We start from the raw sequence: 18,974 nt of genomic DNA on the forward strand, positions 1-18,974 counted from the left end.
TGGTGCAACTGCAAATACTGCAGTTCTTCTGAATTCTCTTGTGTCGTTACCAAAGAATTTCAATCATATTGTCTTTTGTTTCCACTTGAACAGTATCACTTACAGATTAAATAATAAATTATGTAGCTTCTAAAACCTGGATGGAAAAAAAAACAGCTGAACTTTCAGCACTTTGCTTTGTAAGTCTACTGAAGGCTTCAGGATAATACATTATTGATAGTTACTTTTGCAATGTCAAAGCATAGCAGTATTTTCTAATGAAAGGGTAATTTACAACTAGTCGGAAAGATATAGAGGAGCAAATTTGCAGGGAAATTACAGAGGTGCAAAAACTATACAGAATAGTAAAATGTGGGGGAGGGGCTTTAATTATCCTAATATAGACTGGGATAGTTAAGGGTAGACAGGGGCAAGAGTTTCTGAAGTGTGTTCAGGAGAAATTTCTTGATCAGCATCCTTCTGGTCCTATGAGGAAGGAAGCATTGCTGGATGTGGTTCTGGGGAATGAGGTGGGTCATGCGGATCAAGTGTCAGTAGGGAAAATTTAGGGTACAGTGATCATATCATAAGGTTTAAGTTTGTTATGGAAAAGGACAAGCAGCAATCTGCAGTAAAAATACTTAATTAGAGGTGGGCCAATTTCAGCGTGGTGAGAACAAATCTGTCCCAGATAAACTGGAATCAAAGATTGGCAGGAAAAACTGTAACAGTGGGCAGTCTTTAAATAGGAGATGGCTTGGGTACAGTCAAGGTACAATGGGGAAAGGGTGGGCAACCAAAGCCAGAGCTCCCTGGATGGCGAAAGAGAGGAAGAAATAGATGAAGCAGAAAAAGGGTGTGTATGACAGTTGTCGGGTTGATAATACAGGTGTGAAGTAGGCTGAATGTAGAAAGTTCAGAGGGGAAAATGAAAAAGGAAATAAGGGGAAGCAGAGAGAGAGTCTGGCAGCTAACAAAAAGGAATCCAAAACTTTTATATGGACACAAATAGTAGAAGAGTAGTAAGAGGAGTGGTGGGGCCAATTAGGAACCAAAAATGGGATCTACGCATGGAGGCAGATGGCATGGCTGTGGTACTGAATGAGTACTTTGCATCCGTCTCCATCAAGGAAAAAGATGCTGCCAAAGTCATAGTGGAAGGGGAGGAATGAGATATTAGATGGGCTAAAAATTGATAAAGAGGAGGTATTATGGCTGTACTTAAAGCTGATATGTCATCAGGACTGGATTGATGTATCCGAGGATGCTGAGAGAAGTAAGTGTGGAAATTGCAGAGGCACAGGCCATAATCTTCCAATCCTTCTTAGATACAGGGATGGTGCCAGAGGACTGGAGAACTGCAAATGTTGCACCCTTGTTCAAAAAAAGGATGCAAGGGTAAACCTAGCAATGACAGGCTAGTCAGTCTAACCTCAGTGGTCAGAAAGTTTTTAGAAGTGACAATCTGGGACAAAATTTTCACTCAGGAAAGTGTGGCTTAATTAGGAAAGTCAGCATGGATTTATTAAGGTCATATCGCATTTAATTAACTTGATTGAGTTTGCGATAAGGCAACTGATAAGATATGCTAGTTAGGCCACAGCTGGAGTACAGTGTACAGTTCTGGGCATCACACTATAGGAAGGATGTGAGAGGGTGCAAAGAAGATTCACCAGGATATTGCCTGGGCTGGAGCATTTCAGCTATGAAGAGGCTAGGGTTGTTTTCCTTAGAGCAGAGAAGGCTAAGGGGGGACATGATTGAGGAATACAAAATTATGAGGGGCATTGATAGGCTAGATAGGAAGAAATTTTTCCCTTAGCAGAGGGGTAAATAACCAGGGGGCATAGATTTAAGGTAAGGGGCAGGAGGTTTAGAGGGGACATGAGGAAAAATCTTTTCACCCAGAGGGTGGTTGGAATCTAGAATGCACTGCCTGAAGAGGTGGTAGAGGCAGGAACCCTCACAACATTTAAGAAGTATTTAGATGAGCACTTGAAACGCCACATCATACAAAGCTACAGGCCAAGTACTGGAAAATGGGATTAGAATAGTTAGGTGCTTGATGGCCGGCACAGACACCATGGGCCGAAGGGCCTGTTTCTGCTATATAACTCTATGACTCTATGATGAGGGTAATGCGGTTGATATGGTGTACATGGGCTTACAAAAGGTGTTTGATAAAGTGCCACATAATAGATTTGCCAGCAAAGTCGAAACCCATGGAATAAAAGTGACAGTGGCAGCATGGATCCGACGTTGGTTGAGTGACAGGAAACAGTAGTGGTGAACAACTTTTTTTATAGACTGGAAGATATACAGGAGGGCTCCCAGGGGTTGGTACTAGAAGTACTGCTTTTTGTGATCTATATTAATGGCCTAGATTTGGGTGTACAGGGCATAATTTCAAAATTTGCAGATAACACAAAATTTGGAAGTATTGTGAACTGTGAGAAGGATATTGATAAACTTCAAGAGAACATAGACAGGCTGGTAGAATGGGCAGACGTGTTAGATGAAATTTAATGCAGAGAAGTGCGAAGATTGAGGAGAGGCAATGTAAAATAAAGTATACAATTCTAAAGGGGGTGCAGAAACAAAAGAGACCTGGGGGTATATGTGCAGAAATTGTTGAAAAGTGGCAGGGCAGGTTGAGAAGGTGGTTAAAAAGAGTACAAAAGCAAGGAAGTTATGATGAACTTTTATAAAACACTGCTTCTACCTCAACTGGAGTACTGTATCCAATTCCGTGCACTGAACTTTAGGAAGGGCGTGAAGGCTTTAGAGAGGGTGTAGAAAAGATTTATAGAGAATGGTTCCAGGGATGAAGAACTGTAGTTAAATGAATAGGTTGGAGGATCTGGGGTTGTTCTCCTTAGAGTAGGTTGAGAGGAGATATGATAGAGGTGTTCAAAATCATGAGGGCTCTAAACAGAGTCGACAGAGAAACTGTTCCCATTGATGGAAGGGTTAGGAATCAGAGGACACCAATTTACGGCAACTGCCGAAAGAACAAACATGAGGAAGAACTTTTGAAAAAAAAACACAGCAAGTGGTTAGGAGCAGGAATGCACTGCCTGGGAGTCTGGTGGAGACAGATTCAATTGTGGCTTTCAAAAGGGAATTGGATAAGCACCTGAAGAGAAATATTTTGCTGGGCTACAGGGAAAGGGCTGGAGAGTAGGATTAGCTGAGTTGCTCTTGCAAACAGACAGCATGGATGCAATGGGATGAATGGCCTCATTCTGTGCTATGTGTGATAATTCCCATTTTTATCACATCATGTCCTGAATAAGTCCACGCTGGCTTTCCGAATTAAGCCACACTTTCCTGCGTGATAATTTTGTCCCTGTGCATGATTAAGAAATTCAGTCCTCATGCATTGGGCTACTTTACCTTCATTGCAAGACAAAAGCAGCCAATTTGGGGTATTACGTGGAACAAATATCTTGGTTTATACACACAGATCTGTTCTTCCCATATGGGACAGCAATTTAGGAATATGAAAGATTTTTGTATTTTCAATATTCATATATTTATCGTTAATACTCAGTATTCCCATAGATGGAAACTGCAGCATACAAAGTCCATAACAACAACAGGTCCTTCTGGAGGAAGGGAAATGAAAGGAGTATCATACAGCATTTAATTGTCTGTCTTCAGATCTGCATCATTTGTGTCAGTCAATTTAGCATTTTCAGGCTTCAGAACATTCAGTTGTTTTTAATTGACATCTTCAATGTTTCCTCTTTCCTTTTTAAAATCATATGCCACTGCAAGCAGGTTATCTATACAAATTAATGTCAATTCTGCTCTGTAACCAGCTACAAAGAGATGAACTCAATCTCAAATGGTTTCTTCCTTCCTCCCACACGCAATAAACCTCCTGCTTTACATCCCACCTCTCCAACAGGAATTCACAATCAGACTTCACCATATAGGGAATTACAGTGTCTATTCTGTATTCCAATACTTAGCGGCATCATGCATTAAAGCAATCATAAGCTACAATACCAAGCGGTCCATTTCATATTCTTAAAATTAAAAGAGGAACAATTATGCACACAAAGTTCAAGGTTCACATGGGAATCTGAACATATATAGGTGCAGAAAAAAAAATGAACAGAGCACTTTGGAAAGTAGGAAGCATTTGTAGAGGCAAAAACAGTTAAGTCATGGAAAGGCAATTATTTTTAATAAGAAAAGGCTCATTTCTAAAGAAGCTGATGTGATAGCTATAAAGTGCTGGTTCTAAAGAAACAAAACGGAGCTATTAAACAAACATTCATGTTGGTCATCAGAACAGCAGGTCAGTTCTCCAGATATCCTTCAATCACTGTCACAATTTAAAGTGATTACTTATGTCATTGCTGTTAGTGGGACCTCGCTGTGTGCAACCTGGCTACCATTTTGCCTGCAAAGCAAGTGACTAACTTCAAAATTACTTTGAATAGCTGTGAAGTGCTTTAGGATGCCCCAAGGCCTTGAAAGGTGCTATATAAAAATAAAAGATAATCTGTAAGAATTTCTTTCAAGAAATGTTTCAATAGAATGAGATTACTCCCTAATAATAACCATGAATTATTTCTTCAAACTTTAAAATTTTACACTTCTCAGCTAGAATGCAACTTACCTGGTGACTTATATGAAAGTCTCCTTTGAAAATTTCGCTGTCGACTACTGCAGTTCTTACTTGAGTTTTCACCAGTGAGTGGCAGTTCAGACGTGGTTGATTGATTTTCATGTGAACTGACAGAAATTCGATCAGATAACTCAGAATCTGAAGAGACTTGGCTGGTGGAGGGCACACATGATTGATGTCTTGACTGTTGCTGCAGGCAATAAATGATTTTGTTCTTTTCCTGCACCTCTTTTGAAAGTCTGCAGAATAAAAAGAGGCAGATTAAATGCTTTGTATACAATTTTTTAAATTTCACTAACTTACATTTAAATGTTTTCCTTCTGTATATGAAGCACAATGAAAAAAGGAAATATGTTGAGTGAGCAACAAATTAAAGGCCTGCAGAATTTCAACTTTATCCTCACAACAATCTTGGAAACAGCCAGCTGATTATTACCAAATGATACACAAGACATTTTTTTTTTCCAGGATCTCATTTACTTTTTAAAAGATATTTTAAAGGTTTTAGGATATTGATCAGCTGAATTCCTATGGATATGTTAAGACCACAAAGACGGAGATCTTGCCTCCTCAGCTTCAACTGGTATATATTAAGTTCAGCTCATGGAGTCGTCATCTGGACCAGAGCCCCTCACAAAACCTCTGATTAAATATGAAGGCAAAACATGCTGTGCTAATTCCACTAAAAAACCCCTCTCAGTAAAGGAAGCAAAAGTGACATAATCCAGCAACACTGATCTGTCTCCAGGCTGCTAGTGTCAATGTCTAACTTCTTATATTTATTTCTTCAATTTCAACTGTGCACTTTAAAGTCAAAATGAATGGCAGTTGTAATTTGGATTATAACTCTTACTTCTGTGTTTGGATTACAAAACTCTGGACTCCCCTAAGAGTTAAAAAAGTAGCTGAACCACAGACAAGCAGGGCCCTAATCTATCCAAATATATTGGCAGCACTTGCATTAGAGTTTAATGCAAAGTTCATAAATTACTCCGTCTATACTTCCAGACCATTCATCCAAGCAGAATATTCAGTGATAAGTTTGTAACAAAGATGTTTGTGTCTTAATGAATTGCTTCAATAGTAAAACACAAAGATGCATATCTTAGCCCACATCAACAGAGTATAAACTTACTGCTCAAGTTGTTCTTTAGTTGCCTGTGACAAGGTCTGATTCTCATGCAGAAGTTCATTCATCTGCTTGTGCAGCTGTTTGCGCTCACTTGCTAGCTGCTTTCGAAGGTAGAGAATTTCATACTGCAGACTGCGAGGACTAGCCAAAGAGAAGGAGAAGAGAGATTCTCGGTAGATAGGGCTGAATTTGGATAGCATGCTTGTTTGCATGCCAGAAGCCATAAACTTGTTCTAGGTAGGTCCAGACACTTGTGCAGGCATATTGCATGGAAAGAAATCATGCAATGTTCTTACAAGTGCCTAAAGCACAGAAAAACATCCCCCCCAAAAAAAAAAACTAGTCCAATTTTTGGTGTTATCCTACACAAAGTAAAGCAGAAGAACTGAAATTTTGACAGAATAGCTTCAGGACAGCAGTAACTTTCAAAACACAAGAATATATCAAGCAGCTCATTCACACATCAACCGACCTCCATTTTCCCAGGAGTAAGGTTACTGAGCCACTTATATCAATATTTCATACACAATTTAGATTCTGCTTCTTTTCATACATTCCTCAGTGCACCAATGAATGGAGAATACGGAATCATTTCTATTGCTTTAAGAACTCTACTGTTCAGCATTCAGAGGATCTGTTATCTTAAGAGCAGTGGCATAAGATTAATAAATGTATTAGGATTAGTGCGCAGTTCTTAGTCCTCAGCAGACTGTTCCATTTAATCATAGTTGCTGGAACAGCAACCACCTCAAACTGCTCATAGTGGTAATATACAGCAGACTCCTACATTTGGAAGGACTCCTAACATTTTATTTTGCCTTGGAACACAGTTGTTCCTTTCCTCTGAAGCATTACACAAGGGGAAAACTACAGTGCAAATCATACCTCTCATGACACAAATATCACTACATAAATCTGTGTAACAGACAAGCTGTTCAACTAAAAGCACATAATGTAGAATTCTATCACCTTATTTCTCTTCAGCAATGTATTTTTTGCCGTTTGACAGCAATGAAATAAATAACCAGTTAATTCCTTTTTTGGGTGATGTTGGTTGAAGGATAACTGTTGTCCAGGGTACTGGGAGAAAATTCCTCTCTTTTCTAAATGGTGTTATTGGGGCCTTTTATGTCTGTCTGAACAGTTTAGTAACTTATCCAAAAGACAACACCTGAGATGCACTTCCTCAGTATTGCAGTGAAGTACAAACCTAAATAATGTGCTCAAGTCCTCGAGTACGATTTGAACTCAATATTCTGACTCAGAGGCGAGAGAGTGATGACTGGGCTCACTTGACACTACAGCAACGCCTATTCAGAGCACTGCCCTACAAACATTAAAAAAAGATTCCATACAAATTTTCAAACTTTTATTAATGTGGCTTCCGACCAGACTGAAGTTGATTGAAAGCTGTGTGAGATAACTGCTTGGTGAGGTAGAGGGGAAGTGCCACTCTACTTGGCTTTAGTGAGCTCAAGGGTCATACCAGGACCAGAAAGTGCCTGTACAACAGCACCCTACAATAGCATACACTGTGTAAAGATTATAAAAGTAACTATTGTCATTGGATCCTCTCCAGTAATTATTAATGGTAGCTGCACAATTTAAACTTATGAAAATTGGAGTGAAAAGTCTGTCAGTCAGTTTCATTAGAGCTTGCCATTTAGATCTCTCTTAATAAACACCTCATAAGAACTCAAATCCTAACCCACTTTCAAACTTTGGATTTCTCTCTAATCCAGTCAGCTGGATAGCCAATGAATTTTTAGATTTGTGTGGAAAGTTAAATTTATAGTTCAAGCATGAAATTCTTTAGGCATGGATTCTCCTTTTACAAAGAAAATAATATTAAGAGGCTTACTTACCTTTTATTTTAAAATGACAATACACAAATATAAACACCAATTACATTGAGGTTTGGAAAGTGATATAGTTTGCATTTTCTATGTTGTGCTATTTCTATGGTAATGATTAAAGTGCCTGGAGAAAAGTGATCTGCTGCAGAGTTAAATAATGAATTACCATTAAAATTCAAGATGATTAGTTTAGTTTAAGATATTGACGATGCATTTAACATGTTAAAGTTAGAAATTTCACACAACCACACCTAAAATTATAGTTCTTGAAATGAAGAATGTAGAATAAAGCCTGGCTTGGGTATAAAATTAAAACCTGACCTGGGCCCGACCTGACCACAGCCAACCTGAACCCTTTAATTTATTTTCGCGCCCGATCTGACCCGACATGAATCTCCTTCAACTGTTCTGGCAGTAGGCTATTCCTGCAGCTGGAGTTGTGGGGAATCGTGGGGAAGCCTGATCCCGTGACTTCTCGGAAGCAGTGTCCAGCCTGACCCAACCCGAGCCCGAATGCTGGACTTGGAATTTCAATCCGACCCAAACCCGACACGTAGTCGGGTCTAACTGGGTAATCAGGCTTTAATGTAGAAATACAGGAGCAAAATTTTTAAAACTACAGTGCAGCCAAACATAGTTTAATCACCACCACCATTGGATTTTACAAACAATTCGAGGGGATGTATGCTGTACTCTTTTGTGACACATGTAAGACCTGCCCAAACTGTGTGAAGGTCTTATCTACTGCCCTCTCCATCCCAAGTAAGGGAAGTTTCCTGCTAAGATTCATTATATTCAACTGTGAACAAATGTATCTACTGCCAACAATGACACCATTTACAAAAGAGCCTAGGTTTACAAAGTTCTGGATGTTTCTATGACCAATTCACTGTATCACCAATACGACATAGGGTGATTAAATTCCAGTTTTGTTGAAAAATGGGAACTATATCAGAAAATTTGGAAAAATTATGATAGTTAGAAATTTGCAGATAAAAATGACTGCTTATAACATGTTAACAATTCCTCGTGGTTAGCTTTAATCAAATTGGTTAAAAAAAGCTGACATTAGTGAGTTTGTGCAAATGGCTCTGCAATGTTCTTTGTCCACATCCAAAAGTATAATTGTGCCTGCGGTTTTGGAGTTCTGCCAGCAGAGGTGGCAGTCTGTGCCTGCTGTAGGGCCCCATTTTCCTAGGAAGCAGCATAAATACAATAGGCTCACTATTGCACTTAAAGCACTACAGATGGCCTGCGTACAAAGTTTCAATGTCAAAAATTGCCACCTATTACTCTTGTATAAATAGGACTTACTTATGTCATGAAACCACATAACACTTGCCAAACCATTAATACATTAGAAAGATCACAAATTATTTTAGTCTCATTACATCTTTCAATCAGCCTGCTGCATACTAAAATGAAACAAACATTCAGGACAAATGTAATATAATTAATATTTAAAATTTTAGATTATTGGGAAAGATACTTTCTCTCTTCAAAGTCTCAAAATAACTCATAGTACACTGATCAGCACATCTAGGTTCTTTTTAAACAGAGGTAGCTTACAAGGGAATAGTACAGATTAACCTTGATCTAATAGCTGGATAACACGTCAAATTGGGATGAGATAAACTGAATGAAGAACATCGAATCATGGTTTGTGAAAGCTTTGCATCTATAGTTTGTCTTTACCTTTGAGAGAAATCAAGAAGTGTGTTGTCTCCACCAACAGAAGATACATCCACTGCAATACATAAAGAATAGGCAATGAATCAGAAAATGCAGGTTATTTCAGCGCAAGTTTAAATATTTAGTTTAGAAATATTTGTTGCCCAGTATGAATCCGTTAAAACAGCCATAAAAATCAGAAATCCATTAAACAAATATTTATTATATAAATGATAGACAAACTAGGTTCAAAATAATTTATAAAAACTTAACACTTGCTCTGACTGATGCTAAACATTTGATTCTTTTCAGTTTCAACAATTCTTCTATCAGGAAATCTCTGACTGTTATATTATTTGATTTACAACAAAAAAAATGTACTTTATTGTAAGATGACTCCCCATCCCAGTATTTGCAATTTCATCCATAGTCAGAATTGACCAACTCACTGCACATTTCTCCAAAAGCCTATTTGAATAATACAGGCTATTTCTCCTCCCTCCTACATGCATTCTGGCTAAATACAAACGTCAATTCAAACGGAGTCTAATTCCATTCTCTTATGAGCTTAACACCCTCGCATTTAGCTAATGAGTGACTCCACTGTGGAGATATTAATTCATTTAACAACCAAAAATATTTGTCACATTCTGCAGACAAATTGGATACCCAAATACTATAAATTTGCACATATGGGGACACAGATTCCACATTAGGTGCAATTCCAAATTGTGCCCATTTTGCAAAAAGTGTTTTTTTTCCTGAGTTTCTGTACAAGCTCATTTGCATATGAAACAAAATCCTCCATGAGCAGCACAAATTGGTCAGCATTTTAAAATGTATTTTAAAAAAATTTTGCTTCAAAAAAAATTCCTTGATATAATCAAGAGTAAAAATTGGTAAACTTTGATTAATACAACTGAAAATGGGTTATCACAAAATATAAGCACTTAAATCACCATGATAATCTGCGACTACCCAATTTTAAATTACTGAAAATCACAAATATTTACAAAACTATTTTGCAGTTAGTTTGGGATACAGTAATCAGCTGAGTAAATTTTAAAAACAATGTCATTCAAAACCTTTCAAAAAAGGTACCCATTAGTGTGCTTGTGCCCAAAAGATCCAGCTTAAATTTTTGGAGCCTCCTTGAAGGCCCACATGTGAGTGCAATTAGTGGAAACTCCCAGTGGTGATTAATTTCACCCAAGGGTGTGGCCTATTTTATGGACAGTGCCAGTCTCCAGCATGACATTTTTAAAACTAGTACAAAACATCGCAGAAATTTGAATTGCGCTGGACACAAATTGTGGTTAAAATACCATCATCTTTTGTGTCGGTTAGGCAGGTATCGAGGAAATTGCACTCAAAAAGTGGAAACTCCAGGCCCTATTTGGTAAATTGGCTTTTGCCCTTAGTTTTAGTTTTTTAAAAAAAAGGATAGGTCTTAGAATAGCACTCTCAGCAGGAAAGAGAGAACAGAGGATGAAAAGAAAGAATAGAGGTTCGTTTTACACATATTGGTAACACATCTGGACAAAAAGCAGAGTCAGCAATTTGGATATTATCTAGGTGACAGCAATATTAATACTCCAGACAAAACACTAAGAAAAGGTAATGTACAAGAAGCTCCCAATTCAACTGCCTCTTCAAAATGATATGGTGAGCAAAGAAGGGAACAACCTCAAATGCAAGAAAATGGTCATTCAAAAATGAATTGCAGAGCAATTCCTCTTGTTTTTCTATTTTATCTTTTCATGGCTCCATTTTATACTCCCCCTTGCTTTCTCTAGAACTGATTTTTATCTTTAAGTATTGCAATGCAAATGTACTTCAGAAATCACAGCACAGAAACTGGCCATTCGGCCCAACTGATCTACACTCCACACCAGCCTCCTCCCTCCCTACAACAGTAAATAAGTAGATATATAAATAATGAATTAAGCTTCCAAAGTTTTTTGTCCCTGCTCTTAAATGAGAATTTGTAATCAGTCTTCAGTGTACTTATTTCATGTTAATGAAAGCCCATAGACAGGGAGGACAGCCAACTTCTATTTATATAGTGACTTTAATCACTTCCAGTCGAAAATGCAAAGCAATTGAGAGAGGGTTAGAGGAGGTGACAAAAGATTAAGTGAAAAGATGGGTTTGAGGTTCTTAAAGAGATGGAGATAAATAGAGGGACTTAGGCAGTGAATTCCAGAGAATAGGATCAAGGGAGTTAGAGGCTCTGCCACCAGTGATGGGCCTTAGGAAAGGGAGATGTATAATAATGCCAGAGTTGCAAAAAAAATATAGAATGCCAGAGGAAGCTGCCCAGATGGAGTGGCATTGAGAATGAGGATTTTGCATTTAATGTGAGGGAGGGCAGGATAGAGCTGGCAGAATTTTGCACAAGTAGGAATTTTTGGATGTGGAGTATGGGAGACGGGCAAGCAGGTGGAGGCTGGCATAGACAACATTGGAAAAATAGTGATAAATGATTTCAACTGCACTGGGGACAAAGTAGGGGAGAAGTAAGAGCTGTAAGTAATAAAAACAAAAAGTGCTGGAAATACTCAGCAGGTCTGGCAGCATCTGTGGAGAGAAGCAAAGTTAACGTTTTAGGTCTGTGACCTTTCACCAGAACACTGATGAAACCAGCTCTGATGAAATGTCACAGACCTGAAACATTAATTCTGCTTCTCTATCCATAGATGCTGCCAGACCTGCTGAGTATTTCCAGTATTTTTTGTTTTTATTTCAGATTTCCAGCGTCTGCAGTATTTTGCTTTTATTTTAGTGTGTAAGTAAGTAATCCTGGTGATGGAAAGGACATGGAGTTTGAAGTTCAGCTCTGGGTTGAACAGAACAATAAGGTTTTGCATAGTCTGCTGCCTTGTCACCAGATCCAATCCACTCCCTTCTCAGACTGCACCAAAGCTGGGTGGGAACCAAAAATTGCAGCTTCAGTCTTCAATATTCCGATGAAGTAAATCATTTTCAGCCACAAATTAATATCAGACAAGCAGTCTGACAGCACAGAGGTGATTGTGAGATAAAAGGAAAGTGGGAGAGAGGTAGAGGTAGGTTAGTGGTGTATAGTCAGAAGCTGGTTACGTGCCTGTAGTGTCATGGTAGGTAGTGTGCAGATGAAGAGGAGAAATGGACCAATGTCTGCAAGCTTAGAGACCAGGATGGGTACTCAAGTGTTCAGTTGATTGAGGAAACAGGAAGTCAGTCTCAGAAAAGAGGAGCTTTCAGGAGGTGGGTGGGTGGTGGGGGAAGGGAATGGCTGAACAACTGCATTGTGAAGACAGAATGAAAGTTAGCGAGAGTGGAATTAATAGAGACAGCTCCACAGATATATCAATCTTAGAGAAAGATCTATAAGTGAACTCTGCGCTTAGCACTGAAGATGAAAGTGAAGGCAGCAGCCAACTGGAGTTTCAGTAAACGATTCCTTAAGGAGATAAGGAGCCCCGAGTTGTTCTTTCTCTCTTCAAAAATCCTGACTGAAATCTCATCTGTCCGACAGCTGTATTCTGAACTGGGAATTTCTGCTTCTGTATTTGTCAACCTGTAATTTTGTGGTTATTCATTTCAATGGGAGGACTATCAAGGACTGGAAAACAGCAGAAAATCCTGCCTCTGATCCTGTATTAAATTTCGATAGTCATAATAGAGGATTCATCAGAAACAGAACTACCCTCACAAAATTGGCAGAAAAATAAAAGGGCTTAATGAATAATAAATTCACCAAGTAATTCTGTCGATAGATTTTTTAAGACTGGTAAGCGAGTCTAGATTTTCCAATCGATGCTCATTTAATATTGGTGTTGATAATGCCAACCAGAAAACAGAGGCTACTAGCTACATAAAGCACTGAACTTTGCACCCAAATACTTGTGAACTGAAATCAGAGATGTAGGCAGATCTAATTTACAGTATATATTTTACTGGAGAATTAGTACATTGTCATGGTCAGAAAATTGCTCCACAGAGCTATCTAGTGGTCAGAACCTGCAACTACATCATAACAGATGACAGGGAGAAAAAACTGAATGGGCAATGTTGCCAGAAATACATGAGCAGAAAGCTCGACAGTAGGAAGTCACGATGGTGGGCAGAAAGTGTGTGCCCTATGCAAGATTTTAATATATAGGGAGATGAAAATACAGCTAAATAATTTACCTTTCAAACTAGGTTTTCAAAGCAATTTTTCCTGTTAGCTTACCGCCATCAAACTTGTCCTCTAGCTTTTCCACCAGTTGTAAATTCTGGTTCAGCTGATCGCGAAAGACTTCCCCAACATAATAATCGACATCACTGGCCTGCAGCAGCTCCTCAAAGGCTTTGGTAAGATCCACCAGGGTCTGGTGATGTAAAGTGCAGATACCATGGCTTTCTTTAATTTGCTGCCGGAGACGAGAGAGCTCCCTTGCTTGTGACTGCACCAGTGAATCATACCTAAATAAAACAGAAGAAAAAAGCCATTTATTCTCTCATATACTAATTGCAAATTCATTAGTATCAAGTTCCAATCAAAATAAAAAGCACACCATGGAGCTGCTGTAGGTACAATAATATATAATTTATATCATGCTAATTTTATAATTCTCGTGAGGATTATTTCCCTGTATGTTGGGCTATTGATATTACGGCAGGTATATGTTTGAAATGCAGACAGAGTTGCACCCTCACTGAACAAAAGGAAAATAATGCAGACGCTGGAAACTGGAAATAAAAACTGAAAACACCGGAGACACTCAGTGGGTATATGGATTCTGTCTGACCTGCTGAATCTAACATTTCTGTTTTTGCTGTACCCACAATGTTCTTTTTTTTTTAAAAAAAAGCGTCTGTTCATCCCTTTGATTTCAGAGATCATTCTAAATGTAGAGTCTAAAGGGGGTAATTTTAACTCCCAATAACAGGTGGGTTTGGGTTGGCTAAGAAGTTAAAATGTTAAAAATGTCAAATCTGTCTCGAAGCAGCCTACTTCTGATTTTAATTGTGGCCAGGCGAGCAAAGCAATCCACTCTCAGGAGGCTGGTCGGTTGTTGAAACACAAGGAGGCTGCTTGCATCCATTTTAAGATGATTTCTATTTTTAAACTCACATTGGCCAGGTTTTCCAGGCTTGGGGAAACGCAGCAGGTAAAAAATGGCGAGATGGGCTAGATTCATTTTACAGCATTGCTTGTGGGCCAGGTGGAGCAGGAGTACTTCCTCCAGGCCTAACAAGCTAACCCTGTAACCTTCCCCTACAATTCCTTTACTAACCACCCCAACCCCAACTAAACCTACTGAAACCTGACAAAAAAAAAAATTCAAGCATGCCCGCAAGTTAAAATGTTCGGGAAACCCACACTACCAGGTTTCTCGACTATAATTCCTCCTCCACACTGCTTTACGATTGCGCCCCATTAAATAGAGACCTATATTTTAATCCCATGTTAATTTCTCAATGTTATGCTAACATTGCATCCCAAGTATGAGCAAAGGATCAAATGTAGGTTGCAGTAAACAGTTTTATTTAGTTTTTTTTGATTCAATGTATTTGCCTGTATTATGAAATGAAAAAGTTTTATACGAAACTCAAATCTTCAGGCAACATTTCCCCATAAAAATCTCTTGGTTTACCAATATTAACACGATGTATAAATGTGAAATATATATTTGTTCTTGGAAATGGACAACACTAGCAAGGCCTCACTTATTACATAATCCTTGTTATTCTGAAAAGTGGCAAAAGGCCTCTTTCAAAAACAATTGTTTTTGTAACTGAATGGCTTGCTAGGCTACTTCAGAGGGCATTAAGAGTTAACCATGTAGTGTGCAACTGCAGTCACATACAAGGCCAGACCAGGGAAGGGTGGCAGACTCCCTTCAGAGGGACACAAGTGAACTAGTTTTGTTTTAAACATTGCAATCAAGCAGCTTTCATGGTCATTTGATCCTAATGCCTGTCCACAAAATTAGCACATTTAAATGAATTCAACTAACAACTTGCCACAGAGATTTAAATTTACAGCTGCTTGTCCTGAATCATAACCCCTACCAAACTTAAAGTAATCTGTATGCACCACTAAAAAGATAAACACATCCACTACTGTTTGCAATGTATTAAAGTGATTTACTTTTGAGCCGGTGATGGTGCTGCCAATTTAGTTTGAAGATGATGCAGCCGATCCTGAAGCTCCTCATTCCTTGCCTTCTCTTTCTGCAACTGCTCTTCCAGTTGTTCCATTTGTTCCTTTAACTTTTGCACCTGCTGTCCATCCTGGGAATAGATGGATTCCAACCAGTCCCCTTTTTCATTCTGGCTTCCAAAATCCATGCTCTGTGATCTTGACACACGATTAGAAAGATTTCCAATCTTCAGGCTGGTTTGAACAGATAGGTCTGAAGACTGTATGGAATGTCTTCTCGGACTATAGTTACTATCATCATCCTTTTGAACAGCATCCAAAGGGTGTCCTTCATATGAATCTCGCATTGTAGCTTGGTGGCTGTGGTCTGAGATAGTCAACTGATCACTGGATAAAGAATTTTTGCATATGCGAGGCTGCAGATGGCAAATAACTTTCTGGTACTTCTCAATTTGTTCCTTTAGTTCGCCAATTTGAAGTTTGAGCTCACTTGCATCATCTGTCTGACCATAGTCATCAAATACATCAAGGTTCTTCAAGCTGATTTTGGGCGAGATCAAACTCGGTGAACTTGGGTATGAAGTTGATGAGTTGGTATCAAGATTTTCCATGGAAAAGAAACGGCGATTTAATTTAAGTAGGGAGGGAATGGCTGAATCACTGTCGTGATGGCCTGGTAAATGGCTGACTGTGTCTGGGGGGGGAAAAATTCTAATGTTAAAGCAAGACTTTATTAATAAAATTTCATCTGTTTAGTCTTATTCCTAGATTTGGAAAGATATGAATTAAGAGAAGGACTACCCTTCTCTGCTCCATGCAAAAGCTACCATTAATCCCAATAATTTGAAATAAGGGAGAAAAGACTACAACAAAGCACATAGTTGGAAGCAGCAGAATAAACATGCAAATATTTAAGACAGACAGTTTGGCAGTGCCAATTTATTATTTTCAGATCAGAGAATTTGCTGCTTGATTGTCCGTTGCTGCATCTAAGAGACCTGGCTGAAAATTGATTAATTTCATTCACCCAGAAATAATAACTGAGTCAGCTCAAGCACTTACAACCTAGTTGTAAGTCAGGAGCTGAGCTACTTGAATGATCAGGTAGTTGTTATGCAGCATCATTTCTCAAATTTGGGATTTAACAAGCTACTAAACTGAAAATAATAAGCACCACATTTTAGTATGAAATTGGAAAACAAAGTTAATAACATGCGTTCTATAGAAAATAAAGTAATCCTTTCCCTCATGCTCCCTGACCATTAGTTAGGGGTTTCTATGCTCATGTCATCTACCTGGGCTACTGCTCTCATCCCTGTCCGCATCATTTTCACTTTTTCCACAGGTTTCATAACCAAGGTCCTGAACATCCACTTGGACCTCTTTATCATCTTGTTTCAAAGATAATTCAGCTACAGAAAATATAAGTACAAAAGCGAAGTTCATAACACAGAAAGCTGAAGCAAAGCAGCAAGAACCAGCTGTGGGCTCAAAATTCCAGAATAAGCCTTAAAAACAAAAAGAAACTTGCAGCAACAAATATAAATATAGCATCTTTCATTCCAATACATTTCAATTCCCACCATCTAACTAATTTCACTGCTCAGTCATTCTGTTATCCTTGAAGGCGGTGGGGGGAATAAAAGAGAGATTAGATTAGAGATACAGCAATGAAACAGGCCCTTCGGCCCACCGAGTCTGTGCCGAACATCAGCCACCCATTTATACTAATCCTACACTAATCCCATATTCCTACCAAACATCCCCACCTGTTCCTATATTTCCCTACCACCTACCTATACTAGTGACAATTTATAATGGCCAATTTACCTATCAACCTGCAAGTCTTTTGGCTTGTGGGAGGAAACCGGAGCACCCGGAGAAAACCCACGCAGACACAGGGAGAACTTGCAAACTCCACACAGGCAGTACCAGGAATCGAACCCGGGTCCCTGGAGCTGTGAGGCTGCGGTGCTAACCACTGCGCCACTGTGCCGCCCTAAGAGGTTTTATTTATTATGAAGGCTGGCATCTCTGTCCGTAGATAAGGCTTTGTGGATAAGGGCAAGAAATTGCAGCCCACCCCAATGCAATCTGACTTGCCTTGCATCCCTTTTTTCATTCTACGACCACCACAAAAATAGAAGAAACCATATTTTCAAAATTATAACTGCAGCAACTGGCAGCCAAAATACATTACAAATAACAGAGAGAACACAGCACAAATTTAATGATAAATTATACTTTGATATTTATGAGAAACAGCAGGTCCCATTTAAATTCAGACTCCTCTGCTAGCCCAGAACATGACTACCTTTTTTTAAACCACCAAATTTAATTCTCGTGAGAATCATGGAACTTGTATAAGCAGTTATTACATTAAAATACTGAAGAAGTTCTTGCCGGATTTTGGCAAGAAATCCTAAAACTTGCTCAAGCCATGACGAGAGATTTGTAATCCAATGAAATATATTTCCAGCTGATTTTCCAAACCTCTCCCTTATTCCACTCTTGTATCACCAGCAATGGTGACTGCAAAATTTCCTCTACTAAATTTTTATTAAATCTAAGTATCACAAAAAGTTGCCAAATTTTATCTCACATTTGAAGCATATTCTCATTTACAAATAAAAAGGCTCACCACATAAATTAAGCTGTCTAGAGATTTCAACAATGATACTGGTGCCGGGTTGTATCAGTGCTCTGCTGCTGTTTGTGGCACTGAGGTGTCAAGAGTCAGAGTTGGAGAGTTGTGTAGGCCTCCTATAAGCCATTGTTTCACTGTACTTTCTCTGCTGAATAACCCTGGCACTGTGCCTTTCACAGCTCCTGCCTGGGAATTGGTCTGTTTATAATTCAAAAACCTCACCACATAAATCAAGGGAGATTGAAGTCCCACTTAAAAATATAACTAGAACAATAACCACAGCTTGAAAATATAGCACATCTAAGTTAAAGCAATTTTTGACACAATGAGCAGACCCATAGTTCAATTTGGAGTGGGAAAGGTTCACTCTGCAAAATTTCCATCATTTTTAAATGCTGAACAATGCTTTTGGACAACTGCTCTTTACAAATAATACTGAGCTACTTACCATGCATAGGAATACAATGAAGCTTTAATTTCTCTGCCTGGCTGACAAGTGTTGCCTCAGCTGCATACAACTTACTCTGCAACCATTTGTAGTCTTTCAATACTGCCCTCAACTGATCAGCTTGTTGATGGCCAGAAGGAATATCTTGGCTAGAGGTAGCAGTGTTCACGTTGCTGACTGACCTTGGTTGTTTCAGTGGGACAGGGAGGCGAGACCTAGTATTGGTCTGAATAAGATAAATGCATCAAGGCTTTTATTAATATTTCAAAAATATTTCAGTATTTACTATTTTTTATATTCGGTTACATGTAGTCAATTGTAGAAATACTCTTCAATATAGAGATCCATATTGACTTACTTTTTCCACTCAATCTGATTTATTACAGATTTCATTAGAATAGTAACAACAGCCTTACTAATGAACGTTCAACCTTAATGCGCTATGGAGCATGTGGATGAGTCT

General features: G+C 38.7%; 1 protein-coding gene across 5 annotated transcripts in view; it reads right to left on the minus strand.

The window, feature by feature from the left end:
• cdk5rap2 (CDK5 regulatory subunit associated protein 2) overlaps nt 1-18,974 on the minus strand; it is a 126,165-nt gene that overhangs the window by 31,168 nt on the left and 76,023 nt on the right. For 3 of the 5 annotated variants that reach the window (XM_068012579.1, XM_068012576.1, XM_068012575.1), the window contains 7 exons: nt 18,512-18,737; nt 16,712-16,828; nt 15,405-16,110; nt 13,500-13,732; nt 9,305-9,356; nt 5,757-5,894; nt 4,613-4,860 (listed from right to left, as the gene is read on the minus strand). In XM_068012579.1, coding sequence (XP_067868680.1) covers nt 4,613-4,860; nt 5,757-5,894; nt 9,305-9,356; nt 13,500-13,732; nt 15,405-16,110; nt 16,712-16,828; nt 18,512-18,737 — 1,720 coding nt within the window. The remainder of the gene's footprint in view (nt 1-4,612; nt 4,861-5,756; nt 5,895-9,304; nt 9,357-13,499; nt 13,733-15,404; nt 16,111-16,711; nt 16,829-18,511; nt 18,738-18,974) is intronic. The other 2 variants (XM_068012577.1, XM_068012578.1) reach the window with 2 other exon arrangements.

The sequence above is a fragment of the Heterodontus francisci genome, chromosome 32, assembly GCF_036365525.1.
Source record: "Heterodontus francisci isolate sHetFra1 chromosome 32, sHetFra1.hap1, whole genome shotgun sequence".
Classification (NCBI taxonomy): domain Eukaryota; kingdom Metazoa; phylum Chordata; class Chondrichthyes; order Heterodontiformes; family Heterodontidae; genus Heterodontus; species Heterodontus francisci.